At 38.6% G+C, this 19,854-nt stretch overlaps 1 protein-coding gene across 1 annotated transcript in view; it reads left to right on the forward strand.

The window, feature by feature from the left end:
• LOC102158399 (uncharacterized) overlaps positions 1-3,623 on the forward strand; it is a 131,078-nt gene extending 127,455 nt beyond the window's left edge. Inside the window, exons 7-8 of the mRNA XM_084980980.1 lie at positions 2,410-2,453; positions 3,333-3,623. Coding sequence (XP_084837106.1) covers positions 2,410-2,453; positions 3,333-3,341 — 53 coding nt within the window. The 3' untranslated portion in view covers positions 3,342-3,623. The remainder of the gene's footprint in view (positions 1-2,409; positions 2,454-3,332) is intronic.
• Positions 3,624-19,854: the final 16,231 nt, after the last annotated feature.

Here is a 19,854-nt window from a genome sequence, read left to right on the forward strand (position 1 = left end):
CAACACAGAAGTCAGTTTTAGTAAAAGATGGGGAAACATCAGGCATGTATGAAATTAATGATTAAAAATGAGAAAATCATGCCACTGGGCACATGGAATTATTTTAAAAAGATGACGCAGGAAAGAGAAAAGTATGACATGCACTTAAGAGAGATGTGAGCCGATGGTCTGGTTTGAGATTATTTTAATATGTTCATAAGAAGCTTTTTAAACCCCAAATCTTGACCTCTCCTTCTTTACACCATGAATTTTTTAGATTAGAGCTTGATCACTCTTTACTCCATGAATTTTGTAGATTCCATCATTAAACTGTATTTCAAGCCTATCACCTTTCCCCTAATACAGCAATGACTTTCTTATCCCCCGCTTCTTCCTTGTCCATCTTTTTTTTAGCTCCACTTTAGTCACTGGAGCTAAAGTGACTTAAAAAAAAAAAAAAAAAAGTAATTCAGATCATGTTTCTCCATTGCAAAAGCCATTATAAGCCTTCTCACTGTACCAATCTTTGCCACACTCCTGACAGGTCAGTCCTGCATGGCCAGGCCCTATTACTTCAATTCAATCTTGTACCATTCACCCCTTGGCTCATTGCCTTTCAGCTTTTTTAAGATTCTGAAGTATCCCGGGCCGTTCACTAACTTAGGGTCTTTACACATGATTTCTCCTCTACCTGTGAGCCGGCACCCCCTGCACTGCTCATGGCTAGGGTTTCTCATCCATCAGATCAGCATAAATACTTTTCTCCATGGCGCGTCCCCTGACCAAATCGTCTCTCTCCTGTTATTCTGCATCTCAGCAGTTGTGTTTGCATCCTTCATAGCCTTTCACATTTTATGATGTGTATTTGTGCATTGTCTGAATTTCAAGTTTTCTGGTGGCTGGCATTCAGCTTCATTTGCCTACACATCCGGCACCAAGCCGTCTTCCTGTTACATGGTTGGTGCTCGGTTTTACTTCTTTAAAAGATGAATAAATAAGCCAATGGCTTGAATCATTAAATCAAAGAAATATTGCTGTAAATTAACCTCAGGAATCTCAGGATTTGTCTGGAATGTGCATTGTCACTACCTTCCAAATTCTGTCCCTTGTTCTTGTTGCCTGAGCCAGGCGTGGCACGGGGTCTTTGTCACCAGCAATTAAGGACTAGGACTGAGAACCGAGCTGTGGAGGATAACATGATATAGTTTAAAAGCCGCTGGAAACCTGTTCATTTTGTAAACAATAAAAAGTTGTCCTTTGAAAAAGATATTTCTTTGCATATTTCTTATAAATAGTTGAATTAAGAACATTTGAAATGTATACTCGTCTATCCCAAAGAATACAGCAATGCCGGGCCCTCCTATATCAAAGATAATTTTTTTCCAAAGTTTTCCTAAATCCGATTAAAATTTGATTTCTTAACACATTAAAATTTTAATAAATTAGGAATTTTTTCTTTTGAATTATCTAAATAATTCCCATTGCTCTAATTTAAACTGGTTTTCTATTACAACAAACGATGAGAAAAAACTCCTATCTAAAACATGGGTAAGTTTTGGGGAAAAAAAAAAGTCTTGAAACATTCAGCAAGTATTAAGGATTAAAAAGAGGCAACTCCTAGTTTTGCAGTCTGCATTTCAAAAGGCAACCAGATTATTTTTACCATCTCAGAAATAAAAGCATTTTAAAGGATGCTTGCTTTGTTGATAATATTTTAATGACCAGTGACTGTAGGTTTCAGGAGTGTAAAGAGTGTGGTTTATGAAATATTGTCATGTCCATTTATTTAATATATGTATAAAGGATTCTTAAACTTTATTTCCTGTTGACATAAAAATAGAAAAAGTTCTCTTTGTGTTGATAAGCACATTCACCAATATATATGCGTCACCCAACTTTTAGATAATTTATTTCTCTTGCACACAGATGTTTTAAAGGAAAATGAAGGAAGCAAACAAAAAATGGCAATTTTACAGAGCCAGTCTCTATAAACCTATTATATACTCACCGTGGGTAATTTTTGTAGGAATATAAATAAGAATTGAATGGGAAACATACAACACATACAGTCTGTGTTTTATAATTAAGTGAATGATTGTTTTTAGATGACAAATTAATAAACAACCACCATTATGCTTTGTGGGATTGTCACTAGTATTAAGAAGCCTCCCGGTAAAAGCTGTGATAATGAGACATATACACATAGAAGCAGCAGACATGCAATTAGTGCTGGCATGAAAAGTCAGAGGTTGAAATTAAGGAGTTTGGATAATAAATGTATTTTCCTTGATAAAGCCTACATACACAGTGAATGCAAAAGCCTTTAAAAATGGTTATATTTTGTCTAGTTAAGGAAAAATAATGAATCATTTCACTAAGAGGTGTGTATACTGTTCCTACTCATTATTGTATTTCTTTTGATCATTGCAGTCTTGAAATTGTTTCATCACACAAACATCAACATAGAATCAAAGGTGTGTATATAATGCTGATGAAATCACTCTGAAAGTTATATGTATATATTGATTATCTCCTTGGATTAATTTATTTTCCTCTTCTTTTAAATATTAATAAAAATGAGGGTGATCAAAGAAATGCTTTGAATTATATTCAGGTTAAAAAATGCTTTTTGTGGGAGTTCCCACCATGGCTCAGCATGAGGACTCAGGTGTGATCCCTGGCCTCACTCAGTGGGTTAGGGATCTGGCATTGCCATGAGCTGTGGTGCAGATCGAAGACATGGCTCTGATCTGGCGTTGCTGTGACTGTGGTGTAGGCTGGCAGCTGCAGCTCTGATTCCACCCCTAGCCTGGGAACCTCCATATGCCACAGGTGTGGCCCTAAAAAGACAAAAAAAAAATGCTTTTTATGAAGACACAAGCAATTACAAGTATTCTGTATTTCTGAAGAATATCAAAGATTCTTACAGTGAGGCACTAGTGTAGACGACATATCAGGATTTTGCAAACTTTTTTGGCATTTCAACATTTTTCCATGACAATATGTAATCTAATCCTCTATAGATATTAAAAATAATTTGATTATTCTCAGGCATATTATGAATATATTATTTTGAACACACATTTTTGGTTACTCTTTTGTTAAATTATATATAATTTATTCAATTGCATGAAATGCATGCACTGTTACTCATATAAAGCCAAACTTCAGTTTTTTCCAGTAGCGATGATGTGTGATAATTTAAGAAAATCAAAATTTGGTGCTAAATCAATTTTTTATTATTATTTTTAAGTTATTTTTTAATTGACGTTTTGTATCTTGCTTAACTTTGAGACCAAAGGTATGTCAAATGATAGAAGGAACTTTTTTTTTTATTGTGCTTGTTTGAGGAGGTCATTTAGAAGATGTGACAGCAGGTTGACCCTTGAACTGGATGGGGCAGTTGGAGGCTCCTCACCCCTCCCCTGTCATTCGATGTACCTTCTGCCCACTGTTCCCGCACCAGGACCTGTTCCAAGGACACAGCCTTGAGACAGCAAAGTATTGCTGAGACCATCTGGACAGTAGATGGACTGAACCCCATTTAAGATTCCAGTTAAACTTTTAAGATTCTCATGGGATCTTCTCCTCTCGAAGCCACGAATGCGAGTTCCCTGCTTATTAAACCTGCACCTGCCAGTCTAGAGTGACTGCCTCTTTCTTTGGTCTCTCTCTGCCCTGCTTCTCGGCCACGGGGCCATTTCAGATCTCACCCTGGAAACTCCTGCAGTTGCAAACCAATGATGTGTTATAACATCAAACAAAAAGTGATTTCATTCTCTTATATTTATAACAGCGTTTACATTGAAGAATCAAATCATTTATGTTAAGATTTTGTATTCTGAGAGGATGAGAATTTCCAGTTTGTTAGGATGTTTAAAAGGCCTAATGGTTTTAATCATTGCTATATTTACTCAGTTAAACATTTGCTTATTGTAGTATTAAAAAATAATCTTGAAGTTTTGGGGTTTTTAAAATCATGTTTCAGTAAGTGAAAGTATCTCAAGATTATCTGGATCAAAAGTTGCAGAATTATTATCATTTTCATTGTATGATGATAATAGAGTTTCTTATGTTTCCCATTTTTATCAATTATAATAATGGCCAAGAATTTTGAGAATCAATGAAGTTTTTGAAGATTTTTTTTCAAAACCTTCATTTAAGTTTATCATAATTGGAAAAATGAAACAATCATAAGCATATACCTTAATGCATTTTTTTAAAATCAAGCATACCCAGGTGGCCAACATTTGGAGCAAGAAACAGAGTGCTTTAGGAATAAAGAAACCTCTTTCATGCTGCCTTCCGTTTATTGTTTTTCAAATGTTTCACCAAGTTTGCTTTCCTAGGATGAATGCAACTTAGTTTCCGAAGGGTTTTTTGCTGTTTATTTTTGTATAAACTGCTGGATTCAGTTTCCTTAATTCCTGCTGACAATTATTGCATCTAGTTTCGTGAATGAGATTGGCTTTGATACTTTCTTTTCTCATATATATATATTTTTTTTTCAATTCCAGGGCTAAGAGTTTTTCCTAGTGTCATAAACTGAGTTAGGGAACAGATTCCCTCCTCGAGTCCTCTGGAGGGGTTTGAGATTAGAATTACATGTTTTCAAATGTTTTTCTAATTTGCCAGTGAAACACCCCAGCATAGGTGTTTTCTTATTTTTCACCATTGTATTCTGGGTGAGGTAAAAGATAAAAATGAAAACCACCAGTCTTCAGGTGGGAGCAATTGACAGGCGGCAGTTTGGAAACATTAGCGTGGATCAGAATCACCTGAAGGGCTTGTTAAATCTGAGAGGAAAGGGAGCTCAGGTGCAGTGCCTTTGATTTGGAGTAAATGGGCAATGGGCGGGGATAAATAGGCTGGGGGGGGAGCCTCGGATCATCTAGCAAGTTCGGAGAGAGGGAGAGCTTCAGTGCCGCTCCTGCAGGTAGGAGACCCACACGCTGGAGAACCACGGAATGAGAGAGGTTAGTGCCTGCCAAGAACCGTGTTTCAGCCAAGTTCAAGGTCAACTCAGGACCAGTCTTCCTGGGTGTACATGTTTAGCTGTCCTCCTTTTGAAGTGGCTTTAAGAAATTTTTATCTTATTCGTGAATATCTCAGTACCTATGGCTAAGATATGAGAACTCTGTTTTTTTCCTTGTTTGATGCTCATATGTAGAGATAAAAATTGATTTTTGTGTGCTCCTCCTGGTTGACCTCACAGCGGTCACTTACTGGTTTGGGAGGGTTTTGTTTGTTGGTTTCTTAGGATGCCTTGCGTAGAAAATCATAAACATCTTGCAAAGAGAGAGTCTTACTTTTTTCTTCACTATTTATGTTTCTTCTATGGCTTTTTCTTGCCTGTCATGGAGGTTGGAACTTCCAGTATTACAGTCAATGAGAGTCAGGAGAATGCATTATTGCCTGGTTTCTGGTTTTAGAGAGAAAGCTTTTTAGTCTTGCGCTGTTGAGCCAGATGTTGGCTTTTAGCGGTTCTTGGGGGTTTTTTTTGTTTGTTTTTTGTTTTCTGTTTTTTGTTTTTTAATCTTTATTAAGTTGAGGTAATTCCTTTCTAACTTTGAAGGTTTTTATCATGAGTATTGTATTTTCTCAAATGTTTTTGGTTCTTTGCATGCTGCAATGAATGACTTTGATTTTTCGAAAGTTAAATCAACCCTGCCTAGTACCTCTGCTATTTAGGATACTGTCTTGGGTTTTGGTGTCAGGATCATCCTGGTCTCATAAAATGAACTGGGGAAAACTCCACAAGGGAACCTTCAAATTTAGCAATGGCCTGGCAATGAATGATGTAAATCATTAGGACAAAATTTTCACTTGAGTTCTGTGCTAAGTATGAGGTTGGATATTGTCAGTGTCAACATTGTGAAGATTGCTCTTGTTAAAACGAGCCTGGGTGGGGACTCAGAGGTTTTCAGTAATGGGGAGTGAATTGACATTAAGTCGAAGGAGGCAGGGGAAGATGGAGACGGGAGTGACCCGGATTAGAGAAGCAGCTGAAGTGCTGAGGGGCCAAGAACTGAACCTACAGGTAGAAGGACATGGGGAGTATTTTTTTTTTTTTCAATTGATGTGCTGGGGTTGGCTCCCTTTGGTTCCAAGTTCTTATGGTTAAAATTGCGGGAAATTTGCAAGACCATTGACTTCCAATTGCCTTGGGAGTACTTAACCCCATGGAAATTGGAAACTAGTACAAATCAGAGTTTGAACTCCCACTCACTGCCAGAGCCAGTTTTAAACACCTCCCAACACACCACTAATGGGAAAATTCAGCTTGTGGAAACAATGTAAATAATTCCAAAAAAAACGTGCTCAGGGTAATGTTTACAATGGCAATTGTCTACATTTTATTGTGAACAAGCCTTTAAATTTTCACATGTAAAAGCAACAAATTGTATGTGCCAAAAAGATACCAACTTTCGTACTGGGTAGGTTGGGAAACATCTTAATGTTAATTAAATGGATATGTGTGGTTTCGAATTTCATTTTTTCGTGAAAGCATCATTAGGAAACAGCAATATGTATATTTTAAAATGCAGATGGAAGCGAAGAGTATACCCTCAGAGAAACTGCTGTGATGTCTGATGTTTTTAATGCAAGTTGAGCCTAGATAATGTTAAATACTAAGTAAGAAAGGAAAACAACTAGTTTGATACAATGTTATTTAAGGTGGTTATGTATAATTGTCCTAATACGGGATCATTGGTAGATGTTGTGTTCCTCCGTGTCACATATTCACACTGACCCAGAAACTTTATCCTTGGGAATGAGTGCTGCATTATATAAAAATGAATACATTGCATCTTCACACCTGATAATTTTTGGCAAGATGGAAATACAAATCTTTGGCAGGCAGGAGTCGCACACTTCTTGCGAGTATGGACATGATGGTGGATGGATAGTGAACATAAATGTCACGGAAACCTGATCCTTCTGTGTGTAACAACTTTGAACCTTGGTTTTCTGTTTGAATATTTGGGAGAAGTAAAAGGTGAAAGATGGAGAGCAGTATTTCTGTGTGTACCTTCTAATCCCAGAAAAAAAATCAGAACTACATAATGGCTGGAACTACATAATCAGAACCCCATAAATGGATCGCTGCTAAGCATGTCACTACACATACACGGCGGTAGCACATGCATGTAGCATTCACGAGGTATTGGCTTAACAAGGCACGCGTTTTCTGCAGTTGTTTCTATCACAAAGCTTTTAAAGTGAAACTCCATTTTGGGTTACCTTGATTTAATCTGTGTTGATAATAGCAAATCTATGCAGCGATATAATGAACTCAAGTAGCCAGTAGTTAGTGTTTTCTAAATGAATGCCGTCCGTTACTTGTTGTCAGTGCAGTGACCCGAGTTGGGTTTGACATTAGTTGTCTGGTTTTCTCCTAAATAGTGTAAAACTACCATTTAAAACAGCCTGAGAGAGAATCAATCATCTAAAAAGCTGTGTCTTCAGCCTCCAGCTCTCTTAGCCTCTAGGCAACAGGCAAAATGTTCAGCTGGTGGAAGGTGAGTGTTTAATCACGAACAATCTTGAGTGTTTAAACCACTACAGAGATGATTAACAAAGCACATTTCAGTTGTAATTCTTTCCAGCTGACATTTGAAGAAAAAATATGCCACAGGAGGAGCGCATGTAGTAAGGGGACGTAGAAAAAGAAAACTCATTAATAAAACTTAAATAGTTGGCAATTCCTAGGGATCAACAGAATTCCTCCTCCATCAGCAAAGAATTTTGGGAGGCTCAGGCTTCCTGGTAGGATGGCTCAAAGGGTGCTATAGCAAAATAATTGGTTGATATCTGTTAATTAAATGAAAAAAATCTGCAGAACTTCTTTATCTTTAACTGTATATAAATAAATCCTAAATAAATAAATCCTAAATCTATCTCGTAAATCTTTCTCTTTATTTCTTGCTGATATCTCCACCTGGGTCACACCAGTTCTTGGGAGGCAAAACGGCCCCTAAAGGACAATCCATCCTCTATGTAAGTGATGAAAAGTGGTGTTAAGAATAATGGCTTTCACCAGAGCACTTAGGAACCCAAAACACTGAAGGTGGAGGTTAAGTCGAAGTTCATGGATCACATCCCACAGATCAGATTAAAAAACCCGTGACCATATGATGATGTAAGGCCAAGAAACGTCCTGCAACCACCTGCACTCGACACATTCTGCCCACCTCTACTGTGCAGCTGCTTTGATCCTGCTGCCCAGCTGTGCCCTGGAACACCCTGCTGGCCTAAGATGTGTGTTTCTAGGGAAGGGAATTCGTAATGTTTCTTTCTGGCTCCAACTTGAAATAGAGGTTACTGCGTCTTGATCTCTGGGCTAGTTCTAATGTGGTGTTCTACTTTTCTCCTTGTTTAAAGGGAAAGTTTCAATTTTGATGACATTTTAGCCCCCTCCTTTCATCTCTTCCATCCGGATGGCTTTCGATACACAAGCCAGCAGGATGGGGCCGCTATACATCGCCTTCTGTCATATACTCCTTTCATAAAGGTTTTCATTATAAAATGATTAAAATAGAAAATGCAAAGGTTCAGAGGAAAAGAAATAAAAACAAAACATGGTCTTAAAATCACATGTAAGTTCCAGAGAAGGATTTATCTCACTTCCTAACGGAATTGCTGGATCAAAGGATACGGGTCACGTGGGGTTCAAACGGTACTGCCAACTTGAACCCCAGATCCTGGACTCCTGTGCTTCGTCCGAGAAAGTGGACTAATGGACGCTGTTATACTGTAAGTGGCACAGCGTGAAACCGTGTTTACTGCGTGTGTAGTTGAAGGGATGTACCTGTGGTTGGCTGATGAGTGGCCCCCCAGAGACGTCGGCATCCTACTCCCCAGAACCTGTGACGACCTAACCTTGACGTCGTAAGTAAGGGTCTCGTGATGGAAAAAATGGCCTGGATTATCCTGGTGGGTCTCATAAAATGTCAAGGGCTCTTACAAAGAGGTGGGCAGGAGAGTCGCAGAGACCAAGCAATAGGACTCCTCTTTCCAGGAAGCACAAAAACAGGTGGAAGGGTGGAAGCAGAGGTCAAAGAAAAGACGGCACCGCTTAGGCTTTAAAGATGAAGGAAGGGCATATAAACCCAGGCATGTGGGCAGCCTCTGGAAGCTGAAAAAGTTGAGAAAGGGAAAATCGCCCTTAGAAACTTGGGAAAAGAGAGAAGCCCTGCTAACCCTTGGACTTGTTAGTCCTGACTGATTTTTGACTGTGACCTCCGGGGCTGTAAGAAAGTGGCTTTGTCTTAAGGCGCCCAGTTTGCGGTAATGTGTCTAAACAGCAATGGGAAATTAATAGAAAATCATACACAGAAAACACTGAAAACACGAGGTACACTGCTGAAGGGAAAGCACCAGTGTTGACCTGAGGGACAGTATACTGTCTGTTTACCATGGTTCTTGTAGTTTTGCCACGTGCTTATGTATGGACATCCTTGTTGTATTGCATTTGGCTTTACTACTTCCAGGGTGTCAATTTCTACAACAAGGTTTGTGGCAACCTTGTGGAGCAACTCTGGCCATTTTTCCAGCAGCAATTGCTCACTTCCTGTCCTCTAAGTCACATTTCGGTGATGCTCAATGCTGGCAAACTTAAAACCTGTTCTTTATTACATTAGTTACAGTAGGTGGTCATCTAGAATGTTACTATAGTAATTGTTTTGGGGGGGGCTCACAACTCAAGCCCCTATAAGACAGCAAACTTAAAAGATAAATGCTCTGTGTGACTGCCTCACTCATAGCTCGGAGTTGTCTCTCTCCCTCTTTGTGCATCCCTGTTGCTTGAGACAAAACGGTGTTGAAATTAGGCCAACTAAGAACCCTCCAGTGGTTAAGTGTTGAGGTAATGAGAACCAAATGTGTCTCCCTCGAAATCAGAAGATAAAAATGATGAATCTTACTGAGGAAGGCGTGCTGAGAGCTGAGACAGGTCTTAAAGCTAGGTCTCTTCACACATACCAAAAAAACCCACTTTATATGCAATTTAAGTATTAAATCATCCATGTTTAATCCTGGAGTAAATTTTATATATTTTATGATGAATGGATTGAACTTGGTTTTTTTTTTTTAAATGTGAAAAGCCACATAAACCATGAACCTCATTGTTTCTGCCTCATTTACGGAGTATCTGATTTTTATCTAGCTATCAGGAAAGATGCCCCAAATTCCCAAATGTGCTCTGAACGATTTCTTGGGTCTGTATTCTGTGCGACTGGTGTCTGTTTATTCCTGCACCACTGTCTGAAAGGGTACGATCTAGAACAGCCTTGAGTCCAGGTCAGGCTAGTGCCCTAATGGTAAATTCAAAATTGTCTTGGCTCTTGTTTTTGGCTCATCACTTTTAAAAGTAGCATTAATATTAGATTCCGAATTGACACGCATGCGCACATTTACACCAACTCCTACCCATGGGGATTACATGGATTATTTGGAATAATGGGGTAGATGAGAAAAGCTTGTCCTTGATTTCTGCCACGAGCCTATCATCTCTTGATTCTTGTGTTCACTCTTCTTCAATCCAGCAGAAAATGCATGGTTCTGTTTTTGCCTTAGATTTATTTTAGTACGTAATCGCTATTAGAGAAGTATTCTTTGAAAATTTCTTCCTAAATGGCTTCCACAAATAGCCAGAAATAGAATTGGTAATTAATCATATGTAATCAACAACCTTGATACAAATCATAACATTTTAATGTTGAGCTTATATCATTTGGTCTTTGTAGTCGTAATTCTACATTTAAAGCACTTAAATTTGTTTCTACCTTTATATTACTAAATGCTCCATTCTGTTTTGGGGGGAGAAATTCTCTGGCAAGTTCTTCGGTCATGAATAGCACTTGGGATTTAGGGCTTGAGATTGCTGGCAAAGGGAATGCTTCCAAATGTCTCCCCACCTGGAATAGTATTTGAAGAAATTTCTGTAGACATCCTCTTCCATGTAAACAATATTTTCTCTCGCAATTATGAGTGTTTTCAATGTGCCTAAATGATTTTTTTCCCTACCACTGAGATAATTGGTATTTTTTTTGTCAGCTTTTATGTGGTGAGTCTAGATTTTCTAATATTGAATCATTGAATTCAGAGAAAATATTTTCATATAGATAGATGGACTCAATTCATTAATATTCTAAAAATTTTGGTCAGCTTTAATGTGAGGTCAGACTCTGAACTTTTTCCTTAAATGATGCTGGTCAGAGTTTGGAGTTAAAGATCTATTAACCTCATAAAATGAGTTGTGCTCTATCCCTTTTCCCACTTTCTTGCTAATAATTTTTCATGTGTTGGAATTACGTCTTGAACTATCTCGTAGATTAAATTGAACTACATTTTGTGTGTGTATGGAGGAAAGTCCCCGATATTGAAGCAAATAATGAGTAGACGTAGGGTTTGATAGCTTTTTTCATTTTTGTATTGTAAAATATACAGGGAATAAAATTATAACCATTTTAAATGTACAGTTCAGTGTTAAGTATATTTTTACGGAATAGCCATTGTCACTGTTCATCAAAAATACTCAATTACAGGATGCAGTGTTCTGTCTTGATCCCTTGGTCAATTAGATCGTTTATTTTATTTCTATTTTTGCTTTTACTCCTTGTTATGCACGATGCTGCTATCACTTAAAGGATGCATTAAATTTTCCTGAATCTCTTTTCCTGGTCCTGTATAATACTTGCTGTATATGTTATAAAATATGTACACATGCATAACATGTATGTTTCATAACGTGTATATATATACACAGGCATAACAGGGGTGTATATATTCATTATTAGGTGAGTCCATTTAGAATTCTTCGTTTTCTGATTATCTTTTTCAATGTGTATTGGCTCTCTTGACTGTTAGTAAAGCTTTTTTTTTTTTTTTTGGCTGAGAAGTCTATTTGAAGGTAAATGCTCTTATTCTCACTTGAAATAACAACTCTTAGTTCATTTAAGTCTTTTTTTTTTATTCCCTTTTAAATTTTTCCCCTTTTCTGTCTATGCATCTAGTAGTACTTTGTCTCGTTTTGTTTTGTTTTTTTAGACCCACACCTACAGCATATGGAAATTCCCACGCTAGGGGTCAAATCGGAGCTATAGCTGCTGGCCTACACCACGACTATAGCAATGTGGGATCCGAGGCGGGTGTGCAGCCTATACCACAGGTGATGACAATGCAGGATCCTTAACCCACTGAGCAAGGCCAGGGAGAGAACCTGTGTCATCATGGATGTTACTCAGGTTCCTTTCCACTGAGCCACAACGGGAACTCTCAATTTTGTGTCTTTTAAGTGGAGTTTTTTTTTTTTTATTTTTTTTTATTTTTTTTTTTTTTAATTTTATTTTCCCACTGTACAGCAAGGGGGTCAGGTTATCCTTACATGTATACATTACAATTACAGTTTTTCCCCCACCATTTCTTCTGTTGCAACATGAGTATCTAGACATAGTTCTCAATGCTATTCAGCGGGATCTCCTTGTAAATCTATTCTACGTTGTGACTGATAAGCCCAAGCTCCCGATCCCTCCCACTCCCTCCCCCTCCCATCAGGCAACCACAAGTCTCTTCTCCAAGTCCATGATTGATTTTCTTTTCTGAGGAGATGTTCATTTGTGCTGGATATTAGATTCCAGTTATAAGTGATGTCATATGGTATTTGTCTTTGTCTTTCTGGCTAATTTCACTCAGTATGAGATTCTCTAGTTCCATCCATGTTGCTGCAAATGGCATGATGTCATCCTTTTTTATGGCTGAGTAGTATTCCATCGTGTATATATACCACCTCTTCCAAATCCAATCCTCTGTCGATGGACATTTGGATTTGTTTCCATGTCCTGGCTATTGTGAATAGTGCTGCAATGAACATGCGGCTGCATGTGTCTCTTTTAAGTAGAGCTTTGTCCGGATAGATGCCCAAGAGTGGGATTGCAGGGTCATATGGAAGTTCTATGTATAGATTTCTAAGGTATCTCCAAACTGTTCTCCATAGTGGCTGTACCAGTTTACATTCCCACCAACAGTGCAGGAGGGTTCCCGTTTCATAAGTGGAGTTTTTTAAACTTGGTCATTATGATGGATGTTGGAGAAATACTTCTCCCAGCAATCTCACAATGAATAATTGTGTCATCTTTTGCTCATTGTGTCTTTTAATAGAGTATTTTTTATTCTTGGTATAGTTTTCTAGACAAAAACCTTAGTTTTTATTACACTTAGGTTTGTCTCATGTTATAATTTTAACACATCATTTGTCAGAAAATTATATTATTCAGTATTTTAGTTGTGTTTAAGTTAGCATTATTACTATTACATTTTTTGTTTCGTGCAACCTACATGTTCAATACTCTTCTTTGCCTACCTTTCTATCTTCCATTTTAGACATTTCTGGGCACATGTTTCTCGCTGAAGATTGTTTTAGAACTGATTCCCCCCATTTTGCTGAGGTATAATTGAAACGACGTGTGAGTTAGCATATAAAAGATGAAGATTTGATGTCTTGTGAACTAAACCACAATTAGCGGACACCCCTTTCACATAAGGAATTTGTGTGTGTGCAGAACAGTGAAAATCTATTCTTTGAAGCTTCAAAGCGCAGTATTAACCAGTCACCATAACCATCTTTAGTATGGGTCAGTCACAGTGTAGGCCAGCACTGGCAGCTCCTAGCGACGTGGGACTCAGCACACACTTTGGGACGTCCATCCACTTCAAATGAGGTTGGTTTACCCTCTGAAGTTAAGACTCAGGGGCAGTGGCTGTTCTGTAAACTCTTGATATTTTTATCAGTTGATTCAGATGATCCTGCCTCCTGCACTCCCAACCAGATTAGAGCTGACTTCGTTCAGATATTCGCTAACTTCTTCAGTTATTTCCTGTTTCATTCAAATGAGACATGATTAGCATCATCTTTCCTGCTGCACCATAATTCTTGTTGATTGTTGTGTTTTGAAGTGAAACTGCTTTTCTATCGTAGATTTGCCTTTTCTTTGTCCTTTTAGAGCCGCACCCACACATACGGAGGTTCCCAGACTGGGGGTCTAATGGGAGCTGTAGCTGCCAGCCTACGGCAACGGCAACACCAGATCTGAGCCGTGTCTGCGACCCACACCACAGCTCACTGCAACGCTGGATCCTTACCCACTGAGCGAGGCCAGGGATGGAACCCGCAACCTCATGGTTCCTCGTCAGATTCGTTTCGGCTGTACCATGACAGGAATTCCTCTATGGTAGCTTTTGCTCTGTACTTTAAACATTAAAATCATGAAACGAACTATAATTATTCGTTCTAAATTTTACTCAATTTTTTTTTTTTTAGAATTGGGTAAATGAAAATACTTCAATGTAGTTAAAAACATTCTAATTCAATATTTATCGACAAGTAACTCTATTTTGAAAGTTGTACTAAATATTGTCTCTTTATAAGATGTGCCTATTTTTCACATCATGGTTATTTCTGTTGAATTTTCACGTATTAAGGCAGCATTTACAAAACTGTTTATGAGACATCATTGGCTATAGAAGCTACTAGGTAGTCCTCAAAGAACCCATTAACATTGCAAGTTTTTTGGACAGTTACCTATGGTACTTTGGGAAGGCAGCAGAATACTCACTTTCGAAACTACTAACGTTGTCCGTCACAGGTGACCAACTTGAGAAACATGGTATTAAGAACTTAGTCTTGGAGTTCCCATAGTGGCATAGCAGAAATGAATCTAACTAGGAACTACAAGGTAATGCGTTCAATCTCTGGCTGCTCTCTCTCAGTGGGTTAAAGATTGGCGTGGGGTAGGTTGCACGTGTGGCTCAGATCTGGCATTGCTGTGGCTTTGGTGTAGGCTGGCCACTGTAGCTCCGATTGGACCCCTAGCCTGGGAAACTCCACATGCCTCAGGTGCGGCCCTAAAAAGCAAAAAAAAAAAACTTCCCCCCAAAAATACATCTTACCTGTTGACAAATGCTTTACAAATGTTTAATACACATAAAAAAGTGATGGGCTATTTCTAAGTCTACTATCCATTCTGTACCTTTGTGTATACTATAACTGCTGTGGTTTAAAACGTACTTGCTGTAGTAATTACAGACACAGCAGGGTTGGCAGAAGTGACAAATCTCCATGTACTGAACCTACCATGGTGACATCTTGAATAAAAATAGGATGTCAAAGTTGGCAGCCCGTCTTCCTTCAAAGGTTGTTGAACTCGTGCACTTTCTCCTTTCCTTCTGAATCCCTGAGAATACATATGTTAGGGTTTTTTTCCTTGCTACACCGTAGATGCCTTAACTGATTGCTTTGTTACTCTTCTGGTTTGTTCAGATTGGGTAATTTTATAAATCAGTCCTCAAGTTCAGTCCTCAAGTTCACGAATTGTTGACTCTGTCATTTCTACCTTACTTCTGAGCTTATCTAGTAAGAAAATGACTAAAATTTAGTCTCATTTTTTCAGTTCTAAAAGTCTCCTTTGTTTCTCTTTGATATCTTCTTTAGCTTTAAACACCCTACCAGATAATTCCACCCTACCAGATAATTCCATCTGAGATATTTCATTGGCATTGTTGTTTTTCTCATTCAAGTTGTCCAGATTCTTGGTATGCATGTGTTGTTGAAATTGTATCTTGGGCAGTTAGGCTATTAAGTGAGATGCAGAATAGTAAATCTTTGGTAGCTGATGGCCATTCAGTTGAGATGGAGCACAAAATTCTGATGGGGGAGTTGATGAGCGCACTCTGGGCCCCCATCATCACCCAGTGGAAATGGAGCGTTGTCTGTCTGATATCTCAACATTGTCCCCGAGGAGATGGAGAAGCTTGGCTCCCAGTATCTTACCAGAGGACCTATTTCTAGATGCAACTACTGGTCTCAGTTAAAGCTCCCGGATGTCTGTTCGGCGTCACTTCATTGCTGACTTCCACCAATAAATCTGGTCAGAATCACATCTCTGGGAAATGACTTCTTTCCAAGAGATGTAAAGAGAGTTAGCTTGTCAATTCGGTGCCCATATAGAAGCTTTACTCAGCTCCTTTTCTGCCATATCTCCCTCTTTTGTGGAACACAATATGCTCGCAATTTGGGCACCTACAATCTCTGGATGTAATAAAGAGATGGAAAGCTAGTTAGTAGATGCAAATTGTTAAACTGAGAATGCATAAACAATGAGGTTCTGTACAGCACAGGGAACTATAGCCAATCCCTTGAGATAGAACATGATGGAAGATAATGCGAGGAAAAGAATGTACATCTATGTATGACTGGGTCACTTTGCTGTACAGCAGAAATTGACAGAACATTGTAAATCAACTATAATAAAAACTTAATGTGTAGAATCACACTCACACAAATTCATTTAATTATTTTATGTAGTATAGTAAACTTGAGAAAGAAGCCCATAGCCAAGAAATAATTGAATGCCTAGAATGTTTTTGGTGTTGGATACTATGTTTAACCCTTAATAGGAAAACAAAACCAAAATTATTTATTCTAACCAGGAAGAAATGGATGCTTAGAAAATTGAATTTGTTTTAAACAATACGATTAACAATTGATGGGCTCTAAGTATGTTTTACTTCAAGACAATACAAAAATTATTCAAAAGTACTTTTCTAATAATGTTTTCATTAGTGTTAATGTTTAAGGAAGTGAATAACCATTTAAACCATTATGTATGTAATAGAATGTACTTAATTTTTCAAAGGAAAAAGGCCTCGATGAAGTCTCCTTAATAATTTTAAACCTTGAGTATATGCTTAAAGATAAGAATTTGCAGAATACAATACCTATCTGGAGGATATAGTTACCAGGAAAACATGAACTTGAGTTTGTCTCATAGAAACAGATCATATGAGTGAGGTTCACCTGTCATTGGACATGATGTACATTTATCATCAGAAGCCCAGCGTCTTTGTTCTCGGAGCAGCAGCATTCTATTAAATTATTGTCAACAGATGGCTAGTTTATAATGACTTAGTCACCAATGCAACAGATAGTTGAAGAGCTACATGGTCAAATTTACTTGGTAACTTGATTTTCCTTAGGGCCGTACCCATAGCATATGGAGGTTCCCAGGCTAGGGTTCAAATTGTAGCTGTAGCTGCTGGCCTACACCACAGGCACAGCAACACAGAATCGGAGCCGTGTGTGCAGCTCATACCACAGCTCACGGCACCGACAAGTCCCGAACCCACTGATGAAGGCCAGGAATGGGGTCCTCATGGATGCTAGTGGGGTTCGTTAACCCCTGAGCTACCACAGGCACTCCTACTTGGTCATTTTAATTAACTTTTTTGGTCTCTACTTGAATTTGCTCATTACTTTCGATGGTCTAGCACTGGCAGCAAAGTAGCTTTGTTGGCAAAAGACAATATTGTCATCGAAAATGACAAGGTTGAACATGGACAAGAGAGACTGAGTGCTTTAACGTTATGAAGAGGCTACAAAAGACTGGGGATACTTTTTAAAGTTCATGTTAAAAGCTTAAAATATCTATAAATACTTGTATCTGAAGTATGCCAGTCTGATTTTTTTAAGAGTTTATTACTGTGCAATGTTAGGTCAATCTCTGCCATACAGCAGAGTGACTCAGGAATTCATACACAGGCTTTGGCTCACATTAGCTTCTATCACGTTTTATCGCAAGGGATTGCTTATAGTTCCTGGTCCTGTATAGCAGGACTTCATTGTGGGTGTTTTTATGTAAGGTGACATGCCATAAAATTTGAAGACCTCCATGTGACATTGGGTATAAAGTGATTAAATACCTACGGCAACCTGTTCATTGTCAAAAAGTAAAGTACTGATGGAACTGAGCTTTTAAAAATGTTGAGATTGTGATAATGACGGAGAAGATAACCTTGGCATACCTTTAAAGTGATGGTACCTTCACCCGGTGGTCTTCAGCTTGCTCGTTGCTGCCTTTGACGTGGACACTTAATTGTAATAGTTTTCAAGATTAAGTTTACATAAACCATTTCCTACTGACAATCAGACTGATGACCATGGTTCAATCGGGTGTAGATCTTTGCAAGTCTGTTAACCAGCTCAAGTACTCTAAGTAGCTTTTTTTTTTTTTTTTTTTTTTTTTTTGTCTTTTTAGGGCTACACTGGGGGCAAATGGAAGTTTCCAGACTAGGGGTAGAATCAGAGCTGTAGCTGCCAGCCTACACCACAGCCTGTGACCTACACCACGGCTGAGGGCAACAACTGATCCTTAACCCACTCAGTGAGGCCAGGGCTCAAACCCGAATCCTCATGGATGCTAATTAGTTGCATTTCCACTGAGCCACGATGGGAACTCCCATTTTGTTTCCAAGTCTTGAATATTTTGTATGTGTTGTTGAAGGCCTTTAACTGAGTAAACTTTTCCAAAGTCCGTTTGCTTTTTAAGTACAAGTGAGTTTGCATATGCCAACAATGTGTAACTTAAATTCCCAGATTATTCTCTTCTTCGAGATGATCATTTATATAAGCCTGGTTTTATTTAGTGAAGTCAATGAAGCTATAATCGTTTTGGTACAGTAAGTAACAATGGTAGAAATACTCATGTGTGGCGAAACATTTCTTGGCTTGAAATTACAGTCCTTTTCTCTTGGGTCCCATTAAAAGTGACATTTCCTTATATACCTCATACTCCCAGAGACTTGAGGAGCTAACGAGAGATCATTTTTCAGTAAACTCTGAACTTCATCTGCCTTATGGACATAGTAATACATAGTTTATAGTAAGTTAAGACATTGGCTTCTGGGTGCCATTCTGTAATGCTCTCCGTCCCATTTATCTCAGTTCTTTGCTCCATAGGATGACATTGTGTTTCTTCTCAGTTTTTTTCTGTTTGGTTCTAAGCATTTGAACCATAGGAAAGAATTTTTTTTCCAGTCTATGCTACTAGAGTCAGTAAAAGACATAATAAAGGGCATTCTGTCCCGTGATCTCCTGTCATTGCATAAGGTTACCCTTGTTTTCGTACACATTCGTTTTATGGTGAATATCAAATAACCCTTTCTGGGAGAGGGTACTAGGCCTGGCTGTACCAGTGCTGGTGGTTATGGTTCTCTGTTAGTGGTATTACTTCATTCCTCTGTTAATTTAGCATTGTATTGTCCTTTGGCTGGTTTCCAGTGTCAGCTTGTCACTGGAAAATAGCTTCCTCTACCGTCCCTTTTTGGATCAATAAGAATTTTGCCTCATTATTAGAAGCCTCTAGGCATATTTGTTATGATAGCCCCAAGCTGCTTTCACACTACAACATGCTTACCAAGGCAGATTGGTGCTTTTTGAACCACAGCACACCCTGTTGCCATTACATGTGGCTGAAATCGTTGAAATATTGGAAAACTATCAGAACCTTGAACTACAGAGTGTGGCACGAGATGGCCAGTTGGTACCCTAAACCTCCAAGTGGAAATCACTCTGGGGGAAACATAATGCTTCCCACAGACTTTGTGCTGTAGGGGAGCAGTCAGGAATGGCAGGAATGGAGCATGAGCGAGCCAGAGGGATGGGAGAGTATAATGCTTAGATGTGCACAGTGAGTGATCCATGTGGAAAGCAAGCTCTCATGGTCCCCATGGGGAGTAGAGCAGCTTGCTTAGATAGGCAGTGGACTTCTGTGGGTTTTTCGTCCAGTGTATTGTTATATACAGTCCTTACTGTTTATAAGTAAAGTTTGCTGTATTGTCCACTCTGCAGTTGAATGTCCTTCTAGTATCACCCATGGGATAATGGATAACTTGGGCATCTAATGATAGGGCGATGATGCCCCATGATGGTACAGTTTTAACCTAAATCCAGTAACATGCCACTGATAGTTTTCAGTTGGGCTGTAACAAGGAAAAGACTGTTTCCCACTTCAGGTATGCCTTGTACATACTAGTAGTGAT

This window comes from Sus scrofa, chromosome 10, assembly GCF_054392235.1.
Source record: "Sus scrofa isolate SSC_HxYL_T2T_F1_AM1 chromosome 10, Sscrofa_HxYL_maternal_Yorkshire_Landrace_v2.0, whole genome shotgun sequence".
Classification (NCBI taxonomy): Eukaryota; Metazoa; Chordata; class Mammalia; order Artiodactyla; family Suidae; genus Sus; species Sus scrofa.